The following is a 20,880-nucleotide window of genomic DNA, read 5'->3' on the forward strand; positions in this document are numbered from 1 at the left end:
GAGATGAAAACACTGGGGGATAGTGGAGACGATGGCACTGGGGGATAGTGGAGATGAAAACACTGGGGGATAGTGGAGATGAAAACACTGGGGGATAGTGGAGATGAAAACACTGGGGGATAGTGGAGATGAAAACACTGGGGGATAGTGGAGATGAAAACACTGGGGGATAGTGGAGACGATGGCACTGGGGGATAGTGGAGATGAAAATACTGGGGGATAGTGGAGATGAAAACACTGGGGGATAGTGGAGACGATGGCACTGGGGGATAGTGGAGATGAAAACACTGGGGGATAGTGGAGATGAAAACACTGGGGGATAGTGGAGATGATGGCACTGGGGGATAGTGGAGATGAAAATACTGGGGGATAGTGGAGATGAAAACACTGGGGGATAGTGGAGACGATGGCACTGGGGGATAGTGGAGATGAAAACACTGGGGGATAGTGGAGATGAAAACACTGGGGGATAGTGGAGACGATGGCACTGGGGGATAGTGGAGATGAAAACACTGGGGGATAGTGGAGATGATGGCACTGGGGGATAGTGGAGATGAAAACACTGGGGGATAGTGGAGATGATGGCACAGGGGGGAACGAAGGGTGTTGGGGTCTGATGAGTTTTTATAAAGGAAAACAGTCTATTAATTCATTTTTTCTTATTAGATTACTCGATTAATCGTAAAAATAAATCGATAGAATACCCGATTTCTAAAATAATCGTTTACTGCAGCCCTACTCCCTAGTACATTCGTGGGGTTCCGTTCCGTGCTTTGGTTCCGCACCGCACCTCCGGATTTGCAGACCCATTCACTTGAATGCACACGGCCGGTGCCCCGTGTATTGCGGAACCACCGTATGCGGCCCGCAATACTGCCACGGTAACACTACTGCCGTGTGAAAGAGGCCTTACAAACACAGCTCTGTATACAGAAATCTATAATGGGTTTACATTACGATGAGGACCGATCACAGTAACATTTTCTGTCTGTCGCTGTATAAATGAGCTGGGTTTTTTGCTATTTTTCTTGTCCCTTCTGCATCCTGAATGATTAACGGAGATATGCAAGTGATTTTTCCAGAGAGGAAAGCTGTAACTCCAGAGATCTGGTTGGGATGGCTCCGCTCTGATGTCACCAGCTAGACGTTGCTAGGCGATAGGGAGCGAACCTGATCTGCGTGTTTATATATTGTCACCGTCAGGCAGAAAAAGCTGAAAATGCAGTGATGTGAAATTCATATAGAATTCAGTGTTAGGCCGCGGGACGCCCACCAAGGGCTCGTTGCCCCAGACAATGGCAGGTGTTGTAGTCAGTGACGACGTATGAAAAATCGCATCGCAAATGACATCATCTGGAGGTTGTCGAAGAGTAACGGTCGGACCTCTAAACCCCATACTAAACAAAAGGGGTAAAGCTCGTATCGCGTCTACAAGCAGAACGGACGCTCTGAATTTTTAGCGCACCAACCTATGCCATAGCACTGTACAAAGGCATGGTCCCTATTCCTGGTGTACCCACAATAGAAATCATACATATACACAGACAGCCTGACGTTACATGACCCATAATGCAAATGCCGGATCCTCCGCTGAACCACACGATGTAAGTTCTGTTCAATTCAACAGTAGGGGTAGAGCTGGCCATACACTGCAGATCGTTATTCCTCCCAACTTTCACGTACACATGCACACTCGGCATGGCTGGGCATGCATGTGTTGTATTCTGATAGGGAGAGGGGAGGTAGCTGCTGCCAGGCACAGGCATATGGTAGAAGACATAATGAAGAAATACCTCCCTATCCTATATACTGATAATACTTTATACAATGTTTTGCTATCTGGGGTTAGATTTGTAGCTAAACGTGCTATTACCATAGGAAACAATGTACCACCTGGCCTGGAGGAAAAACGCCTATCTTCATCTAAGGCCTCATGCACTCGGCCGTTGTTCTGGTCCGCATCCGAGCCGCAGTTTTTGCGGTTCAGATGTGGACCCATTCACTTCAATGGGGCCGCAAAAGATGTGGACAGCACTCAGTGTGCTGTCTGCATCCGTTGCTCCGTTCCGTGGCCCCGCTAAAAAAATATAACCTGTCCTATTCTTGTCCGCGCTTTGCAGACAAGAATAGGCAGTTATATTAAAGGCTGTCCATGCCGTTCCGCAAATTGCGGAACGCGCGCGGACGCCATCCGTGTTTTGCGGATCCGCGATTTGCGGACCGCAAAAACGGAACGGTCGTGTGCATGTAGCCTAATTGTAATACATGGCTTAATTTAAAGGAGTCTTTTGCAGGTGGGAGAAGTAGATGCCAGTCATGTCGGCATATACTCCGCGCCACTAATATCATATCTTCAAGTACCGGAGCGCTACATCCGTATATATCCTATATGTACGTTATAATATACATCACATGTAACAAATATGTTGGATCTACTATTCGAACATGGAGAAAAAGAGGGTTCTCCTCTTTCCAATTTATTAAATCCACCTGTGCTTTTTCCTTTAAGTACGGGTTCGCACCTGCGTTAGAGCATTCCGTTATAGGATCCATTTATAACGGAACATAATGGAATTTTTGGATGGAATGCAAAGCGCAGGCCTTTAAGGCTAGGTCTACATTAACGACATTTGTCTCGCGACAATTTTTATAATGATAGTCTATGGTGTCGCACTGTGACATGCAACATGCTGCGACGCGACAGTCGCAAAAAATACATTTAAAATCGATTTTTCTGCGACTGTCGCGTCCCAGTATGTCGCATGTCGCATTGCGACACCATAGACTATTATAAAAATTGTCGCGCGACATTGGTGCTACAAAATGTCGCACGACAAATGTTGCAGTGTAGTTGTGCCCTATCTGTCGGGCGACACATGTCGTCGTGTAGACCTAGCCTAAGAGGCATTCCGTTTCGCTCCATCCTAAAAGAAGTCTATTGGGCAAGCATAACAAATCCGTCGGGTTTCCGTTATGCAGGACGGAAAACAAAATCCTGCATAACGGAAAGATATGGATCCGATGCCCTGAAACAAAGTCTATTAGGACATACTTTAGGTGCATATAATTATTGTACTGAGTTCTATAGCAAAAAATAAAAAGTTTTCAATTTAAAAAACAAAACAAAAACATAGTTACATTTATTCAAAAATGTATTCCTTAAAGGGGCATTCCAAGACTTTTATACTGGAGATCATCAGTATCTGATGGGTGGGGTCCGACACTTGGGACCCCCTGCCGATCCGGTGTTTGAGAAGGGCTTGGCGCTCATGTGAGCGGCCTTCTCGCAGCCTAGCTTAGGCCACGTGATGTCACGTTCATCAGTCACATGGCCTAGGAGCAGCTCAGCCCCATTGAACTGAATGGGGCATATCTGCCATGCCCAGCACAACCACTATACAATGTCCGACGCTCAGGAGCTCCGCTGCCTTCTCAGGCCTCCTGCACATGACCGTGTGTCCCCTGTGGGCGTATTGCGGGACACCGGCCGTGTGCATTCCGTATCACGGATGCGGACCCATTCACTTGAATGGGACCGCAAATTTGGAGATGCGGAACAGAACCACGGAACGGAAGCACCGTGGAGTGCTTTCGTGGGGTTCCGTTCCGCAAAACGATAGAACTTGTCCTATCTTTTTGCGGAACGGACGGATGGCGGACCCCAGTCAAGTGAATGGGTCCGCGATCTGCATGCGGCTGGCCCGCAGTCGGTGCCCGTGCATTGCGGTCCGCAATTTGCGGTTCGCAGAACGGCCACGGGCAGCACACGTTCGTGTGCAAGAGGCCTGAAACAGCTGATCAGCTGGGGTTCTGGGTGTTGGACCTCCAACTAATTAGATACTGATGATTTATCCTGAGGATAGGTCATCAATTAAAAAGTTTCAGAAAACCCTTTTGACGTAAAAATTGTCTGTAAGTGGATAAATAAGCGTTCTAAATCTTAGAATGAATTTTTCCGCTTCCACATTGCTCTACATCTACATAAAGGCACCAGCCTGGCATAAAAATATCCTCCAAGCACAGGATACAACAACAACAATTAGCTACAAGTGCCACATAGCAGATACGTAGATCCCCTCAATAACCACATTCCATAACAGAATGACAGTCCTTGTAGGTGACAACCGACGTCACAGCGTCCTACACACGTTTGTAGGCCTTTAATCCACTTCCACTTTACTCTCCGTAATGAAAGCAGACTGCAGAGGAATAAAGTCTCTGCAGAGGAATAAAGTAACGAGTCCTTATGTAACCGGACAAGCAGCGAGCGGCGTCCCATCTCCTCGTATAAATCCCAGAGAAAACACTGAGCCAATGAATAGTCCTAGGGATTTACAAAAAAACGAAGTGTTCCATAAAAGCCATATTTATCAATGGCAAATAAAACAGCCAAGAACGTAGGATGTGAAAACCTATCCTGGAAGATGTGGTAGATAAGGACAAGGGTTGTCCCACTCAAAAACAAATTCTATATTTTTTCCAAAAAGCATCTGGATATGAATACTTTTGTAATTGCATCTAATTAAAGATTTAGTATAGCTGCTGAGTTATTCAATAAAATGTATCTGTTTAGCGCCACCTGCTGTTTGCTCTTTTCCTTATTTCTCCGTCAACCTCAGTTACATTGTTGAGGTGGTCACCCATGCTTATTTCCATCCTACAACTGCCAACAGCCAGGTCTACTGTTAGAAATGGTGACAAGGAGAGAGCTGCAGCAGAAAGGACACACCCCCTGAGAAAGGGCACACCTCCGAAAAAGGACTCCCCCCCCCCTCCCCCCCCCCGAATCGACAAGAAGAATGAATACACTTAGGTCCATATATATTTGGACACTGAATTTTTTTTCTCATTACCTGCTTACTAAAACATATTCAATATAATAGACATGGACATAAAGTCCAGACTTTTAGCTTTCATTTGAGGGTATCCACATTAACATTGGATGAAGGGTTTAGGAGGTTCAGCTCCTTTACATGTAGCACCAGTTTTTAAAGGGACCAAAAGTAATTGGACAATTGGCTCAAAGGGTTTCATGGGCAGGTGTGGGCAATTCCTTCATTATTTCATTCTCAATTAAGCACATAAAAGGCCTGGAGTTGAGTTGAGGTGTGGTGCTTGCATTTCAAAGATTTTGCTGAGAAGTAAACATGCGGTCAAAGGAGCTCTCCATGCAGGTGACACAAGCCATCCTTCATCTGTGAAAACAGAAAAAACCCATCCGAGAAATTGCTGCACTATTAGAAGTGGGAAAATCTACAGTTTGGGACATCCTGAGAAAGAAAGAAAGCACTGGTGACCTCAACAATGCAAAAAAAGTATGGTGAAGGCATGGTACAGCTCATGATCCAAAGCATCCCACATCATCTGTAAAACACGACGGAGGCAGTGTGATGGCTTGGGCAGGCATGGCTGCCAGTGGCACTGGGTCCTTAGTGTTTATTGATGATGTGACACAAGACAGAAGCAGCCGGGTGAATTCTGGGGTTTTCAGAGACATTCTGTGTGCTCAAATCCAGCCAAACTGATTGGTTTCATAATACAGATGGACAATGATCCAAAACATAAAGCCAAGCAACCCAGGAGTTTATTACAGCAAAGAAGTGGAATATTCTTGAACTTTGCGTGTTCGCGATTCGCCGAACATGTGAACATATGGAGATATTCGCGCCCGCCATATTCTTTTACATTATGAAGTTCTTTGAACCATGACACATCCATCAGGTGGTACAGGACAGCCAATTGAGACGTTTCAGCACATGGACATCCCCCCTACCTTATAAATAGACCTGATCTGGCCGCCATTTTACATTCAGTGTTTGCCAGTGTAGGGAGAGGTTGCTGTGTGGTGCAGGGACAGGCTGTTAGGGACACCAAACGCTAGCTAATAGGGCCACAAAAGTCCTTTTAAGGACTAGTATAGGTCTGCTATCGATAGGTGTGATAAACAGAGGGGTGCGATATACTTATAATATACTTTTATAATGAGTCAAAAACACATAGATCTATATAGTGATCACCTGGAAGTCAGGGGGCTAGGGGCTAGGGGCTTACTAGGGCCATTTTTATATAGGGTAAGGTTCCGGACAGGGACGCTCTTATCAGGTTGGGTGGTCTGTGGTTAGGCTATCATGGCCAGAATAGCACCCCCTGTAGGGCAATATCAGGGACAGTTCTTTGCCCACCCTGTCCTTCAATACCACATCATCATCTAGCCCAGGGATAGATGTTTTTTGCTTTCCCTCCTGGATTCATGGATGTGCACTGGAACCCCCCGGATTGTGGTAGGACATATGGTTTCTGATTTGGTGCCGCCGAGCACTTGTTATTGCCACCACATCTATGCTTTTTGCTTTACTTTAAAAATTTAATTTATTTTCATTTTGAGGGATATCTTTTCCATTCACACGTCTGCAAAATGGGTCCGCATCCGTTCCACAATTTTGCGGAACGGGTGTAGACCCATTCATTTTCAATGGGGCCGGAATGTGCTGTCCGCATCCGCATTTGCGGATCCACATCCGCATTTGCGGATCCGTACTTCCACATCTGTGCTTCCGTTTCCGCAAAAAATAGAACATGTCCTATTCTTGTCCGCAATTGCAGACAAGATTAGGCATTTTCTATTATAGTGCCGGCGATGTGCGGTCCACAAATTGCGGAATGCACATTGCTGGTGTCTTTGTTTTGCGGATCCGCAAAACACTTATGGACGTGTGAATGGACCCTCATAGTAACATTATTAAAGGTTACGTTTTATCTTTATGTATACTCTAATGGATTGCCTTCGTTGTATGCTAGAAAGTATATTATAGTGCATTTGTATTGTGCGGCAGTTGTGTGCGGTTCTGCTGCGATACTGCAGGTATATAGAGGGACAAGCGTTATTGGAACAAATAATTTCTACTGGTGTGATATACCAGTCGTCCCCCAAAAAAACTGATTGAAGCGGGGTGTTATATAACAATTTACTTTCTTTATAGTGCATTTGGGTACTGTATAGTGCATTTGCGCATGCTCGGAACGCAAAAAATTATATTGCCAATATTTTGCATTGAAAAAAATAATGAATGGAGATCGCAAATTCGAATAATACATCTGGTATGTCAGTGTCCATGTTGTGGGACTATTTGTGCACTTCTACCGGTAGTAATTATTTCTTGGCTGCAAATATGAGCTGAACGTTTTTCTGGTTTGCATTCCATTAAAATTGAACATTTGATCGCGTTCGCGAACCGTCCCGGCAGATGTTCGTCCATCACTATCAGTCACCTGATCTGAACCCAATAGAGCATTTCACTTGTTAAAGACTAAACTTCAGACAGAAAGGCCACAAACAAACAGCAACTGAAAACCGCGGCAGTAAAGGCCTGGCAGAGCATAAAAAACAAGGAAACGCAGCGTCTGGTGATGTCCATGAGTTCAAGACTTCAGGCAGTCATTGCCAACAAAGAGTTTTCAACCAAGTATTAGAAATTAACATTTTATTGACAATTATTTAATTTGTTCAATTACTTTTGAGCCCCTATTTCTGATCGCCCTGTGTATTTCCGATCACCGCGGCTGGCAGTGATCGGAATGGTGTGCCTGCTGAAATCATTCAGCAGGCACCCTGTGACAATGCCAAGGGGGGTCCTGTAACCCCCCTGTATCGGCGATCGCTGCTAACCACAGGTCAATTCAGACCTGCGGTTTGCAGCGTTTCCGGGTTATTCGGGTCTCCGGTGACCCGATGACCCGGAATAGAAGGGTGATCGGTGATGTAGATCCTGTGAGGTGGCAGTGACGGAGGGTGAGGATCGCCTGTGATTGGCTGGAGGGACTGACCTGAAGATAACGTCCTGGAGTTCTGCTCTCCCCGCCCACAGACTTCTGTGTGAGCAAGGAGAGAGGAGCCCTGTGGCGGTCCCTCTGCATCCCACACGATCTGCCGCCATCCGTGGCCCCTGAGACCCCATAAAGTGCCATCTGGCATATAAACATTTAGGGAGAGCTTTAGGTTAGGCAGGGATAGTGAAGCACTCGGATCTGAGGGTGTCTGGGGTCTACAGCACCCTGTGCGACCCCCGTCCCCCCAGGGGTGCTGCAGCTTGCCCCTCCCCCCTACATATTTTGGGGCGCAAGCGCATTTTTTTTCTTTTTGTAGGTGTGCTGACTGTGGCCGGCACTCTTAGCCATAAAAGAGCGTCCGGCCACTGTTAGAGCATCGCCCACCCCACCGCTGATCAGCTTGGTACCGCTGATCAGCGAGTTTTTGGGGTGTCAGCAATTTTTCAGGGATTCTGTTAGGTTAAGGTGGGTTAGGGTAGGGTATACATAAAAACACCCCCCACACACACACACTAAATAAAGTTTTACACACACACGCACTACCCTTTAGCGTTCTAAGATGGCCCGCCGGATGTTCTCGGCCGGGGAGGCATACACCCAGCTGCTCTCCGACTCCGAGAGCCCCAGTGAGGACGAGGATGACCCCACTTTCCTGTTGTCATTCTCGTTCTCCTCATCATCATTTCTCCCGAATAAGGACATACCCCATATGTGGACATAAAGTGCTCTGCGGGCAAACTACACAGCTCAGAAGAGAAGGAGCGCCATTGGGATCCCAGTGGCGCTCCTTCTCTTCTGAGCTGTGTAGTTCACCTGCAGATCACTCTACATCCACATATGAGGTATTTTCTTAGGGCTTCGTTCTTTTCTTCCGGCATAGAGTTCCGTCGTCGGGGCTCTATGCCAGAAGAATCCTGATCAGTTTTATCCTAATGCATTCTGAATGGAGAGAAATCCATTCAGGATGCATCAGGATGTCTTCAGTTCCGGAACGGAACGTTTTTTGGCCGGAGAAAATACCGCAGCATGCTGCGCTTTTTGCTCCGGCCAAAAATCCTGAAGACTTGCCGCAAGGCCGGATCCGGAATTAATGCCCATTGAAAGGCATTGATCCGGATTCGGCCTTAAGCTAAACGTCGTTTCGGCGCATTGCCGGATCCGACGTTTAGCTTTTTCTTAATGGTTACCATGGCTGCCGGGACGCTAAAGTCCTGGCAGCCATGGTAAAGTGCAGTGGGGAGCGGGGGAGCAGTATACTTACCGTCCGTGCGGCTCCCGGGGCGCTCCAGAGTGATGTCAGGGCGCCCCAAGCGCATGGATCACGTGATCGCATGGCACGTCATCCATGCGCATGGGGCGCTCTGACGTCATTCTGGAGCGCCCGGGGAGCCGCACGGACTGTAAGTATACCGCTCCCCCGCTCCCCGCTCCTACTATGGCAACCAGGACTTTAATAGCGTCCTGGGTGCCATAGTAACACTGAACGCATTTTGAAGACGGCTCCGTCTTCAAATGCTTTCAGTACACTTGCGTTTTTCCGGATCCGGCATGTAATTCCGGCAAGTGGAGTACACAATTTTGTGGCGCTCTTTCTCCTAGTACCCCTTGTAAAAAAGGGGCTACAATAACATCTTAGGGTTAAAAAAAGAGGATTTTGAATTTTCTCCTCCACTTTGCAGCTATTCCTGTGAAACACTTAAAGGGTTAACACACTTTCTGAATGTCATTTGAGGGGTGCAGTTTTCATAATGGGGTCATTTATGGGGGATTTCTAACATAAAGACCCTCAAATTCACTTAAAAACTGAACTGGTACTTGGAAAAAATCAGATTTTGACATTTTCATAAAAAATTTGAAAATTGCTGGTCAACTTTGAAGCCCTCTAGCGTCTTCAAAAAGTAAAAACATGCCAACTTTATGATGAAAATTTACCACTAACATAAAGTAGAATATGTCATGAAAAAACTGTCTCGGAATCAGTATGATAGGTAAAAGCATCTCAGAGTAATTAATGCATAAAGTGACACTGGTCAGATTTGCAAAAAATGACCTGGTCCTTAAGGTGAAAATGAGCCAGGTCCTTAAGGGGTTAATCCTTGTCATGTCAATGAACCCGTAAGTGTCCATATAATACTGCAATACAATGCATATATAACAGTGCCATACGTACCGCACAATGCCCAAATAACAATGCTATATAGTGCAAAAACAATAACGCTATATATTAGTAACTACGCCCCCATAATGCCCAGAACCTAATGCTACACACGGCCAGTGACCAGACCATAGTGGTATACCAGGCCAGGGGGGCAGGCAGCGCTGCACGTGTCTCCAGGCGATGGCGGAGTGATACAGAAGGCTGGAGATTTCACGAAGGGCTACGCAGTCTTCTATAACAGGAGGGTGGGCTCACACACACAACTTATGTATTTCAGTTTTCCCATTAAAATTCATATAAACAGTATTACTGCGTAGCTTTTTCGACTGGCAGCTGGACCACATCTGGCGCCTGCTAGGACAGGGCAAGAGGTTTATTACTTGGCACTGGGGATGTTTTAAAAACACTCAGGGTAATACGGGCCGAATGCCAACTCACGGGATTTATTGCAGCGCAGTGTATAATATCGCCCATTATAAGTACAAGCTGGGTGAGGTGTGCATGCTGATTACTATCATTATTTCATACATTTCTTGCAGGAATCCGGATTTCATGAATTTATCACGACACTGTAAACGTCAGCTATTACGGCTTTTTCTCACTCGCTCTAAATAAATGTATTCTACCCCGCACATCACACTGCAGCTGTCCCATTTAAAGTTTCATCAGACAGAAGGTAATCCTCATGTCTCCCTGAAATGATGAGTAATCTGCAATCTGCAGTCAGAGATTATGAGACACACTGGAGGCCAGGCAGTCCTGCAGTCATTTACAATGTGATCCTCCAATGATTCCACTGGTCAAAAAGCAACCATCAGAGCCAAGTTCTATAGGTCTCTGCTGACATCTAGTGGACAGAAGTGGGTAGAGCAACAGCACGGTGAGGCCTCATGCACACAACTGTGTGTGTTTCGCACTCCACAAACCATGGATCCGCAAAATACAGATACTGGCTGTGTGCATCCCGTAACTTCCGCAGACCCCATTATCAAAATGCCTTTTTGGACGGATATGTGGTCATACAGATGCCGACACATTTTTTGCAGCCCCATTGAAATGAATGGGTCTGCATCTGATCCACAAAAAATACAGATTGTGTGCATGAGGCCTTAGACAAACCCGTAGGGACAAAGAGGAGCGGAGTTTTCTAGATGTAGCAATGCTGAGTTGGTCACGTGGCAAAGCTTATTTTCATATCCCAAAACTTCATTGTTGACTGGGGGAAAACTATACACTGTACGGAACACACTAGAGGATGATGGAAATGTAGTCGTTTTCTATGCTAACACATTAACAGACAACTTCAGATGTAGCAGAGTCAAGTTTGACAAGGTAAGTCTATTATTTAACAAACCTCATCAAGGTGCTGCATGTGTTTTGGACAAGTGGCCATGGTTTGCAGACAGATTTACCAATTGGGGCCAATGCAGACCTGCTCTTATCCCAAGAACAGGACCCATCGCCCGCTGCTGGGAATGGAGCGGAGGATGGGCATGGGCGGCTCTCTCCATTCATTGCTATGGGACTTCCAAAACTAGCCGAGTAAGCATCTTTAGCTAGAAGTCTCATAGCGGTGAGAATGGCGAGAACCGTGCATGCGCAGCCTCCTCACCATTCCTGGCAGTCCGCAACTGGGCCCCGTCCTTGAGATAGGAGCAGGTCCCACACCTATCAGACATTTATGGCATACCCCTAGATGTCCCCATTACTTCTCAAACATATTCATAAGAATAGATCCAGAATTATTACAAGGGGAATGCAAGTTGTTACTGAAACAGAGATGTCAGGAGATGGGACAGGACCTTTAAAAAGGGGTTATCCGAAGTCTAAAACATGCCTCCCAATGCCCAGGCCCCTCATATAGGTTACACTTACCTCGCCCCCCAGCACCGGCGTCGCTCCTGATCCCTGCATGGCTGCCGCTGCATCTCCGACAGGGGGAGCAGCCGATAGCAGGCCGTGGCGAGCATCCCTAGCATCACCCGAGATGCAGGGCGGCCGTGTGGGGATCAGGAGCGACGCGGGTATCGGGCAGCGGGGTAAGTATAATATATATGAGGGCCCGGGCATTGGGGCATGTTTTACACTTTGGATAACCCCTTTAAGCTGAAACTCGGACACATCCCATAGATATGTGTGATGCTGTTGCTGGAAAACCCCCCCACAAAGTATGTCTAATTCTGGACAAGCACTTTAAATAAGGTGGCTCATGAAATCACTTGCATTAAGGGTGAAGCCTAGAAGCTGTTTGTGCATTAGGACCCATGGCCCGAGGCATCCAAGCAGCACCTCTGATATTCCCTCATCATAGATTAAAGCCTGACACCAATGACACAAATAATATGCATATTCTGTCATTACCATGACTATGCCTGTAAGTGGTCAGAACAAAGCTAAAAGTAGGAAAATCTAACCATCAGCACCAAACACTGCCTTAAAGGGGTTGTCCGGCCATTAATATTGATGACCTATCGTCAGACCCGGATCCGCCAATCAGCTGTTTGAAGAGGCGGCAGCGCTCCATACGAGTGCCGCTTCCAGTGTGTCTCAGAAGTGCCGTGTAATACAAGTACCCGCTCCATTCAAGTCAATTTAGTGAGTGCCTCTAATTACACTGCGTTGGGGACGAGACGTACTGCAGTGATGGGGGAGCGGCACTTGGAGCGCCGCCTCCTAGTCTCACAGCTGATCGTGTCAGACCCCCACGATCAGATATTGATGACCTATCCTGAGGACAGTTCATCAATATTAACGGCTGGGAAACCCCCTTAAAGCAAATCTGTCACCAGGGACCTCCCTATCCAACTGTATGCATAGACACATAGCTGTGGTTCACCTGGTTAAAACACTGTTTTTGTTTTGTTGATCGGAGACTCCTTTCTTAAGTTATTATACTTTTTCTTTGTATGCATATTAGGCCTTTGGTGCAATGAGGGCATTGCCATTGCTCTTGTTGCACCCATGCTCCACTCCTTTCTGTGGCCAGCCCCTTCCTAGCTGTTTTTATTGACATGGCCGGGCAGTGGCAAAGCAGCCAGGGAGGGGCTGGCCACAGAAAGGAGTGGAGCATGGGTGCAACAAGAGCAATGGCAATGCCCTCATTGCACCAAAGGCCTATCAAAACAGCTAGGAAGGGGCTGGCCACAGAAAGAAGCGAAGCTTGGATGCAACAAGAGCAATGGTGACGCCCTCATTGTACCAATGGCCTAATTTGCATATAAAAAAAACCCAAAAAACAACAGCGTTTTATTCAGAAGAACCACAGCTATGTGTCTGTACAAACAGCTGGATAGGGAAGCCGCTGCTGACAGATTCCCTTTAAAGATTCATGCCATTTGGCGCCTGTGTACTGTGTAAGGAATGTTTCTGGACTTTGAGAAGAACACATATGTCAGCAGGAGATGCGTCTTACCTGGTATACTTGCTTTGTTGATGGATGGTTGGTTACACATTGTTGATCGTCTATAAATCAGACAGAACAGAAAGTGTTATATATGAGCTGAGGAATACAACATATAAACTGCAGCACAGGTAGCTCTACAGGGAACTTCGAAGAACTGCTGCGCCATCTAGTGGCCAAGTGTTGGAATTACTGCTACATTTATATAGACCAGTGATGCCCAACCTGTGGCCGTCAAGCTGTTGCAAAACTACAACTCATGCCTAGACAGCTACTAGGGCATGCTGGGAGTTGTAGTTTTGCAACAGCTGGAGGGCCGCAGGTTAAGCATCCCTGATATAGACAAAACTGTGTACTGTATATTTTTTGTTTTGAAGGGATTGTCCAGCATTCAAACATTTTTGGGCAGACCCTCCTGCTCCTGGACTACCCAGAAATGTTTAAAAGTTGGGAGAACCCTTTCAATTCTTGGAAACTACGGGTCAAAGCACCATAATGTTTTTTTTTTATGTTTAAATAATTGCATTAACTTTTTCATTTTTTGCATGAAAAGGGCTTAACATTGTTTTTACAATTTTTATTTAACTAAACGCAGATTCTCTTATTGTTTGGTAAAAAATATAAAATACTTTTAATGAAGTGAAATTTTTTTCTGCCATTGTGCGATGGTTACATCACTTGTTGCGGTATGACATGCCACGACATTGGTGGCAGGGATTGGTATATGATTAGTGGGCATGAATTCATTTTTTAAAATAAGTCACTACTTTTCTTACTTTTTACTTTTACTGTTTTATTAATTTCCTCCCAATACACTTCATTGTTTTATATATATTTTGGTATTTAGTCATTCAAATAGAAAAAAACAATAATACATGATTATTATCAGGGCTACAGAGTCGGTAAGCCATCCATGACTCTAAGGCAGGGGTCAGCAACCTTCGGCACTCCAGCTGTTGTGAAACTACAATTCCCAGCATGCCCATTCACTTCTATGGGAGTTCTGAGAAGAGTAGAACAGGTAAGCATGCTAGGAGTTAGGCCCCTTTCACACGGGCGAGTATTCCGCGCGGATGCGATGTGTGAGGTGAACGCATTGCACCTGCACTGAATCCCGACCCATTCATTTCTATGGGGCTGTGCACACGAGTGGTGATTTTCACGCATCACTTGTGCGTTGCGTGAAAATCGCAGCATGTTCTATATTCTGCGTTTTTTACGCAACGCAGGCCCCATAGAAGCGAATGGGGCTGCGTGAAAATCGCACCCATCCGCAAGCAAGTGCGGATGCGGTGCGATTTTCATGCACAGTTGCTAGGAGACGATCGGGATGGGGACCCGATCATTATTATTTTCCCTTATAACATGGTTAGAAGGGAAAATAATAGCATTCTGAATACAGAATGCATAGTAAAATAGCGCTGGAGGGGTTAAAAAAAATAATTATTATTTAACTCGCCTTAATCCACTTGCTCGCGCAGCCGGCATCTCCTTCTGTCTCCTTCTTTGCTGTGTGCAGGAAAAGGACCTGTGGTGACGTCACTCCAGTCATCACATGATCCATCACCATGGTAAAAGATCATGTGACGGACCATGTGATGACCGAAGTGACGTCACCAAAGGTCCCTTTTCCTGCACACAGCAAAGAAGGAGACAGAAGGAGATGCCGGCTGCGCGAGCAAGTGGATTAAGGTGAGTTAAATAATTATTATTATTTTTTAACCCCTCCAGCGCTATTTTACTATGCATTCTGTATTCAGAATGCTATTATTTTCCCTTATAACCATGTTATAAGGGAAAATAATACAATCTACAGAACACCGATCCCAAGCCTGAACTTCTGTGAAGAAGTTCGGGTTTGGGTACCAAACATGCGCGATTTTTCTCACGCGAGTGCAAAACGCATTACAATGTTTTGCACTCGCGCGGAAAAATCGCTCATGTTCCCGCAACGCACCCGCACCTTTTCCCGCAACGCCCATGTGAAACCAGCCTTATAGTTTCAAAACAGCTGCAGTAAGAGGACAGATTTTACAGCGGAATTTTGGCACGGACAGCCACACCAAAATATTGTCAAAAACCCGGCGGCTGCTGTGTCCTTTCTGCCTCCCATACATCTCATTGGGAGGCAACGCTGAGGATCATGGAACAGCGGCTTATAGAGGCAGCCGCGGCTTTAAGCTGTTGCTCCGTGAGCCTTATTGTTTCCTCCCTCTCAGATCAATGGGAGGCAGAAAGGACTCAGCAGCCGCCGGGTTTTCAACGATATTTCGGCGTGGCTGTCCGTGCCAAATTTCTGCTGCAAAATCTGTCGTGTGAACGTCCTCTAGTTTTCCACAAACTGACCTCAGCCACCCAAAACTGACTCCAAATCCACACCCCATGATGTGGCATTAGGGCTCATGCACACGACCGTGTGCCCCCCGTGGCCGTATTGCGGCCCGCATATAGCGGGTCCGCAATACACGGGCACCGGCCGTGTGCATTCCGCATCACGGATCACAGACCCATTCACTTGAATGGGTCCGCAATCACGGAGATGTGGAACAGGGGCATGGATCGGAACCCCACGGAAGCACTACGGAGTGCTTCTGTGGTGCTTCTCATCGTGCCTCCACCCCGCAAGCGGACCGTTGGATGCGGTTCGCGGACCCCATTCAAGTGAATGGGCCCGCGATCCGCATGTGGCTGCCCCACGGTCTGTGCCTGTGCATTGCGGACCGCAATTTACGGTCCGCAGCACGGGCACAGAGCCCTTACATTCGTGTGCATGAGCCCTTAGATTGATAAAATGCAACATATATTTATACAACTAAAACTTCTAAATGTTCCCAAATTTCTACGACAGTAAAAATGCAACAAGCTGTAAATTTAATAAATGAATTTATAATATTTGATATTTTTATAAGCTGGTGTTGGAATCAGTAAATTTCTGCTAACTCTGACTCCATGGCTCTGCCTATTAATAGTCATTGGGGTAAGATGTGGAAATGTATACAATTCTTTTTTTAAACATTACAAAGAATACCTAAGGTCATTTTCAAACAGTCAGTATTTGCTCAGTATTTTTCATCAGTAGTTTTAAGCCCAAATCAGAAATGGGTCCAGAACACAGAAGAGGCACCAATCTTTCCATAAGATTATACTAATTCCACTTCTGGTTTTGGCTAACAAAGGCTACTTTCACACCAGCGTTTTTGTTGGATACGGCAGGGTTAAGCAAAAACGCTTCCGTTACTGATAATACAACCTCCTGCATCCTTTATGAACGGATCCGGATGTATTATCTTTAACACAGCCAAGGAGGATCCGTCATGAACTCCATTGAAAGTCAATGGGGGACCGATCCGTTTTCGATTGTGTCCCCATTGACTTGCATTGTGGGTCATGACGGATCCGTCTTGGTCCACATCCCAGGACGTAAAGTAGACCGCAGCATGCTGCGGTTTGCTCTCTGGTATAAGAACGGAACGGAATGCGTTTTGGAGTGTTCCGTTCTTTTCAGTTACGTTTTGTCCCCATTGACAATAAAAAAAAAAATCCGGTATTGAGACCCTATGACGGATCTCAATACCGGAAAATAATAACGCTAGTGTGAAAGTAGCCAAACACTGATGAAAAATATTGACCAAATCCCGACCATGTGAAAGTGACCTTAGTCAGCTGAGGGTATGTTAAATTTGGAGATTGTACAGTAGGTTGTCTGGGATTAAGAAAAAATGGGCTGGAGATGTGCTTGAATACTGCATAAAACAATGAAAGAAGCATTACTTACCTGATAAATCCCCCACCTGATGGCTGATGGCCTTGGATTACAGTGCTGCAGCAGTGACGTCATGGCCTTGGTGGGCTGATGTGCTCAGGCCCATGATTGGCTGCAGTGGTCATGTGTGTCGACATGATGTCACCGCTGCCGCACATTAAACAAACTGGAGGCAGTGATGGAACGAAGGGGGATTTAACAAGTAAGTAATGGTTCTTTTGTTTTATGCAATTTTCACTACTTGACTTTAAACTTTTCTGTTCCTCTCTTGTGATGAGCTCTATAGGAAATTTCATGTACAATACATCCGGATAGACCTTATACCCTTTCAGCTTTTTTCACATTTTGCTATATTACAGCCTTGTGCTAAAATAAATATAAAAAAAATTAGTTTTCCCATCAGTCTGCACTAAAAAAGAAACCAGGATTTTAGAAATGTTTGGAAATTTATTATTTCTCTTGATCATCTTTGAGATGTTTCTACACGTTGATTGGAGTCCAAAATCCAAGCCATGAGGAGGAAAGAGCTGCCTGTGGAGCTCAGAACCATGATTGTGTGGAGGCAAAGATCTGGAGAAGGGTACAAGAAAAAAATTCTGCTGCACTGAAAGTTTCCAAGAGCACGGTGGCCTCCATAATTCTTAAATGGAAGAAGTTTGGAACAACTAGGACTCTTCATAGAGCTGACCGCCTCTGGGAGAGGGGGGAGTCTGGTAAGAAAGGTGACCAAGAACTCAAAGGTTACTCTGGCTGAAAAGATCCTGTGTGCAGATGGCAGAGACTTCCAGAAGATCAATCATCACTGCAGCACTCTACCAATCTGGGCTTTATTGCTGACCAGCCAGAAAGAAGTCTCATCTTAGTAAAAGATACATGAAAGCCTGCCTGGAGTTTGCAAAAAAAAGTTCCTAAAGGACTCTCAGACTATGAGAAACAGGATTCTCTTTTCTGATTTGACCTCAATTCTAAGGGTCATGTTTGGAGAAAACCAGGCACTGCCCAGTACCATCCCTACAGAGAAGCATGGTGGTGGCAACATCATTCTGTGGGGGTGATTTTCAGCAGCTGGGTCAGGGAGACTGGTCAGGGCTGAGGGAAAGATGAATGGAGCAAAGTACAGAGATATTCTTAATGAAAACCTGATGCAGAGTGCTCTGGGCCTCAGAATGGACTGAAAGTTCACCTTCCAATAAGACAATGACCTTAACCACACAGCCAAGACAACACAGGAATGTCTTAGAGACAACTCTGTGAATGTCATTGAGCAGCCCAGCCATAGTCCTGACTTGAACCCAATCGAATATCTTTGGAGAGACCTGAAAATGTCTGTCCACCGATGGTCCCCATCCAACCTGACACTGCATGAGAGGATCTGCAGAGAAGTATGGCAGAAGATCCCCAATTCCAGATGTGCAAACCTTGTAGCATCATACCCAAGAAGACTGGAGGCTGGAATCGCTGCCAAAGGTACTTCAACTAAGTCCTGTTTAGGGGGTCTGAATGCTTACGTCAATGCACGATTTTAGTTTTGAACATTCTGTTTTCATTTTGTCTTTATGGGGTATTGAGTGCAGAATAATGGGGAAAAATCAGAACTTTTTATTTTATTTTACCACAAGGCCGCAACATAACAAATGTGAGAAAGGTGAAAGGGTCTGAAGACTTTCCAAATGCATTCTACGGTGTATTTCAATTCAAAGTAGTCCTTCCCACAATACACACTGGCGACATATTTATGAGATGTAAGTAATCCCACTGATGCGTAGAACGCAGATGACCTCTGTGCCAGGTAGGCACATCACCCTTTTCCACTTTTTGGCTAAAGCAGCCCCACTCCCAACTTAAAGACGTTATGTTCCAGAATTTTAATTGCATTAGACTGAAGCAGCTGTGTGTTAAATTTCCTGCACATCAACGTCGGCATCCGCGGGGGTCAATACTCCAACAAAGCATATTGTCGGTAAATCAGATTGAAAAGGCCTCTCTGTCACCTCTCCTGAAATGGTTGTTTTCTTAAAAACTTACAGACCCCAAAAAGTAACAATTCTAGATCATAATTTTTAAAACTGCATTTTGTAGCTCCTTTGTTATTCCTCCTGGAAATATTGCTATTTCATTTAAAGGGGCTTTCCAAGCCACAGACATTGATAGGATATCTGTAGTAATAGAATAATGAGCGAGCACTCATACACTTGGCAACCAGATTGACATATGCAGAAAATATTTATTAAATCCCCATAAAATACAAGTAATAAAATTTATAAGAACAATGTAGCAATAATATACAACATTACAGTCACATATATTGTGGTAGATATGATCGACACTATATTCATATGACTCAATAGTGTCGATAAATTCAATAGTATATATCACACCAAAAAACTTCAAGTATATGCTGTTATTTGGGAAGAGGGGGTATTATCTTCTAGCGCTCTATCCCAATTTGGGAAACTGAATGTCACTGAAAATGTTGTAGGTGTATTCACTGGGAGCGCAACATGTTCATAAAGTGTCCACAGGAATCCTGATATTGTGAAAAGTCTCTTATAGCTGATCCTTTTAAGGTCGATATGAGCTTTGGATTGAAGAAAACTTTAAATCGATGTTTGGCTTACCGTCTAGCGTCTGCTGTCTCCCTATTGCTTCAATGGAGCTTTAAATATTTGCCGGCTTATTCAGTCGCTCCATACAGCAAGCTGGTTTAAATTTCGCGGGAGTTCCAAAGATCGCAGGAGTTGCCACTCTGTTCCGCAATTTCCTTTGGTGCAGCTTTCGACAATAAGAATAGTTAATCCTTTACTGTAGAGATTTTCTTCTGTATGGCCATACAGTATTATCGGAGGCTTTTCAATGCAGGTACATCACTTGTTTCACCATACGCGTTACGGGTAGATTCACTCTCCCTTCCTCAGTGGTCCTGGACCCGTAACGCGTATGGTGAAACAAGTGATGTACCTGCATTGAAAATCCCCCGATAATACTGTATGGCCATACAGAAGAAAATCTCTACAGTAAAGGATTAACTATTCTTATTGTCGAAAGCTGCACCAAAGGAAATTGCGGAACAGAGTGGCAACTCCTGCGATCTTTGGAACTCCCGCGAAATTTAAACCAGCTTGCTGTATGGAGCGACTGAATAAGCCGGCAAATATCTAAAGCTCCATTGAAGCAATAGGGAGACAGCAGACGCTAGACGGTAAGCCAAATATCGATTTAAAGTTTTCTTCAATTCAAAGCTCATATCGACCTTAAAAGGATCAGCTATAAGAGACTTTTCACATTATCAGGATTCCTGTGGACACTTTATGAACATATTGCGCTCCCAGTGAATACACCTCCAACATTTTCAGTGATGTTGTATATTATTGCTACATTGTTCTTATAAATTTTATTACTTGTATTTTATGGGGATTTAATAAATATTTTCTGCATATGTCAATCTGGTTGCCAAGTGTATGAGTGCTCGCTCATTACTCTATTACTACATTTGCCTTTTAAGAGAGGGTGGGGTGATTCCCTCTATATGAGCTTGCAGCACCATACCTTAACTACTTGCTAGTGAGCCACCACAACCTACCACTATTTATTGATAGGATATCGCTAGTATAGGTCATAAAGCTGTGATCAAGCTCCTAAAAACAGAGTCTTGCTAGTATCTGCCAAAGAGAACGGAGGTCCATCTCCCCCTTTAAGATGTAGAATAGTTTAAGGACAAGGGCTATGTTAAAG

General features: G+C 45.2%; 1 protein-coding gene across 7 annotated transcripts in view; it reads right to left on the reverse strand.

The window, feature by feature from the left end:
- Positions 1–20,880, reverse strand: part of PDE4D (phosphodiesterase 4D) — a 1,065,327-nt gene that overhangs the window by 161,239 nt on the left and 883,208 nt on the right. For all 7 annotated transcript variants that reach the window (XM_040421313.1, XM_040421310.1, XM_040421314.1 and 4 more), the window contains one exon: positions 13,398–13,447. In XM_040421313.1, the coding sequence (XP_040277247.1) occupies positions 13,398–13,447 (50 nt within the window). The remainder of the gene's footprint in view (positions 1–13,397; positions 13,448–20,880) is intronic.

Source organism: Bufo bufo, chromosome 2 (assembly GCF_905171765.1).
Source record: "Bufo bufo chromosome 2, aBufBuf1.1, whole genome shotgun sequence".
Taxonomy (NCBI): Eukaryota; Metazoa; Chordata; class Amphibia; order Anura; family Bufonidae; genus Bufo; species Bufo bufo.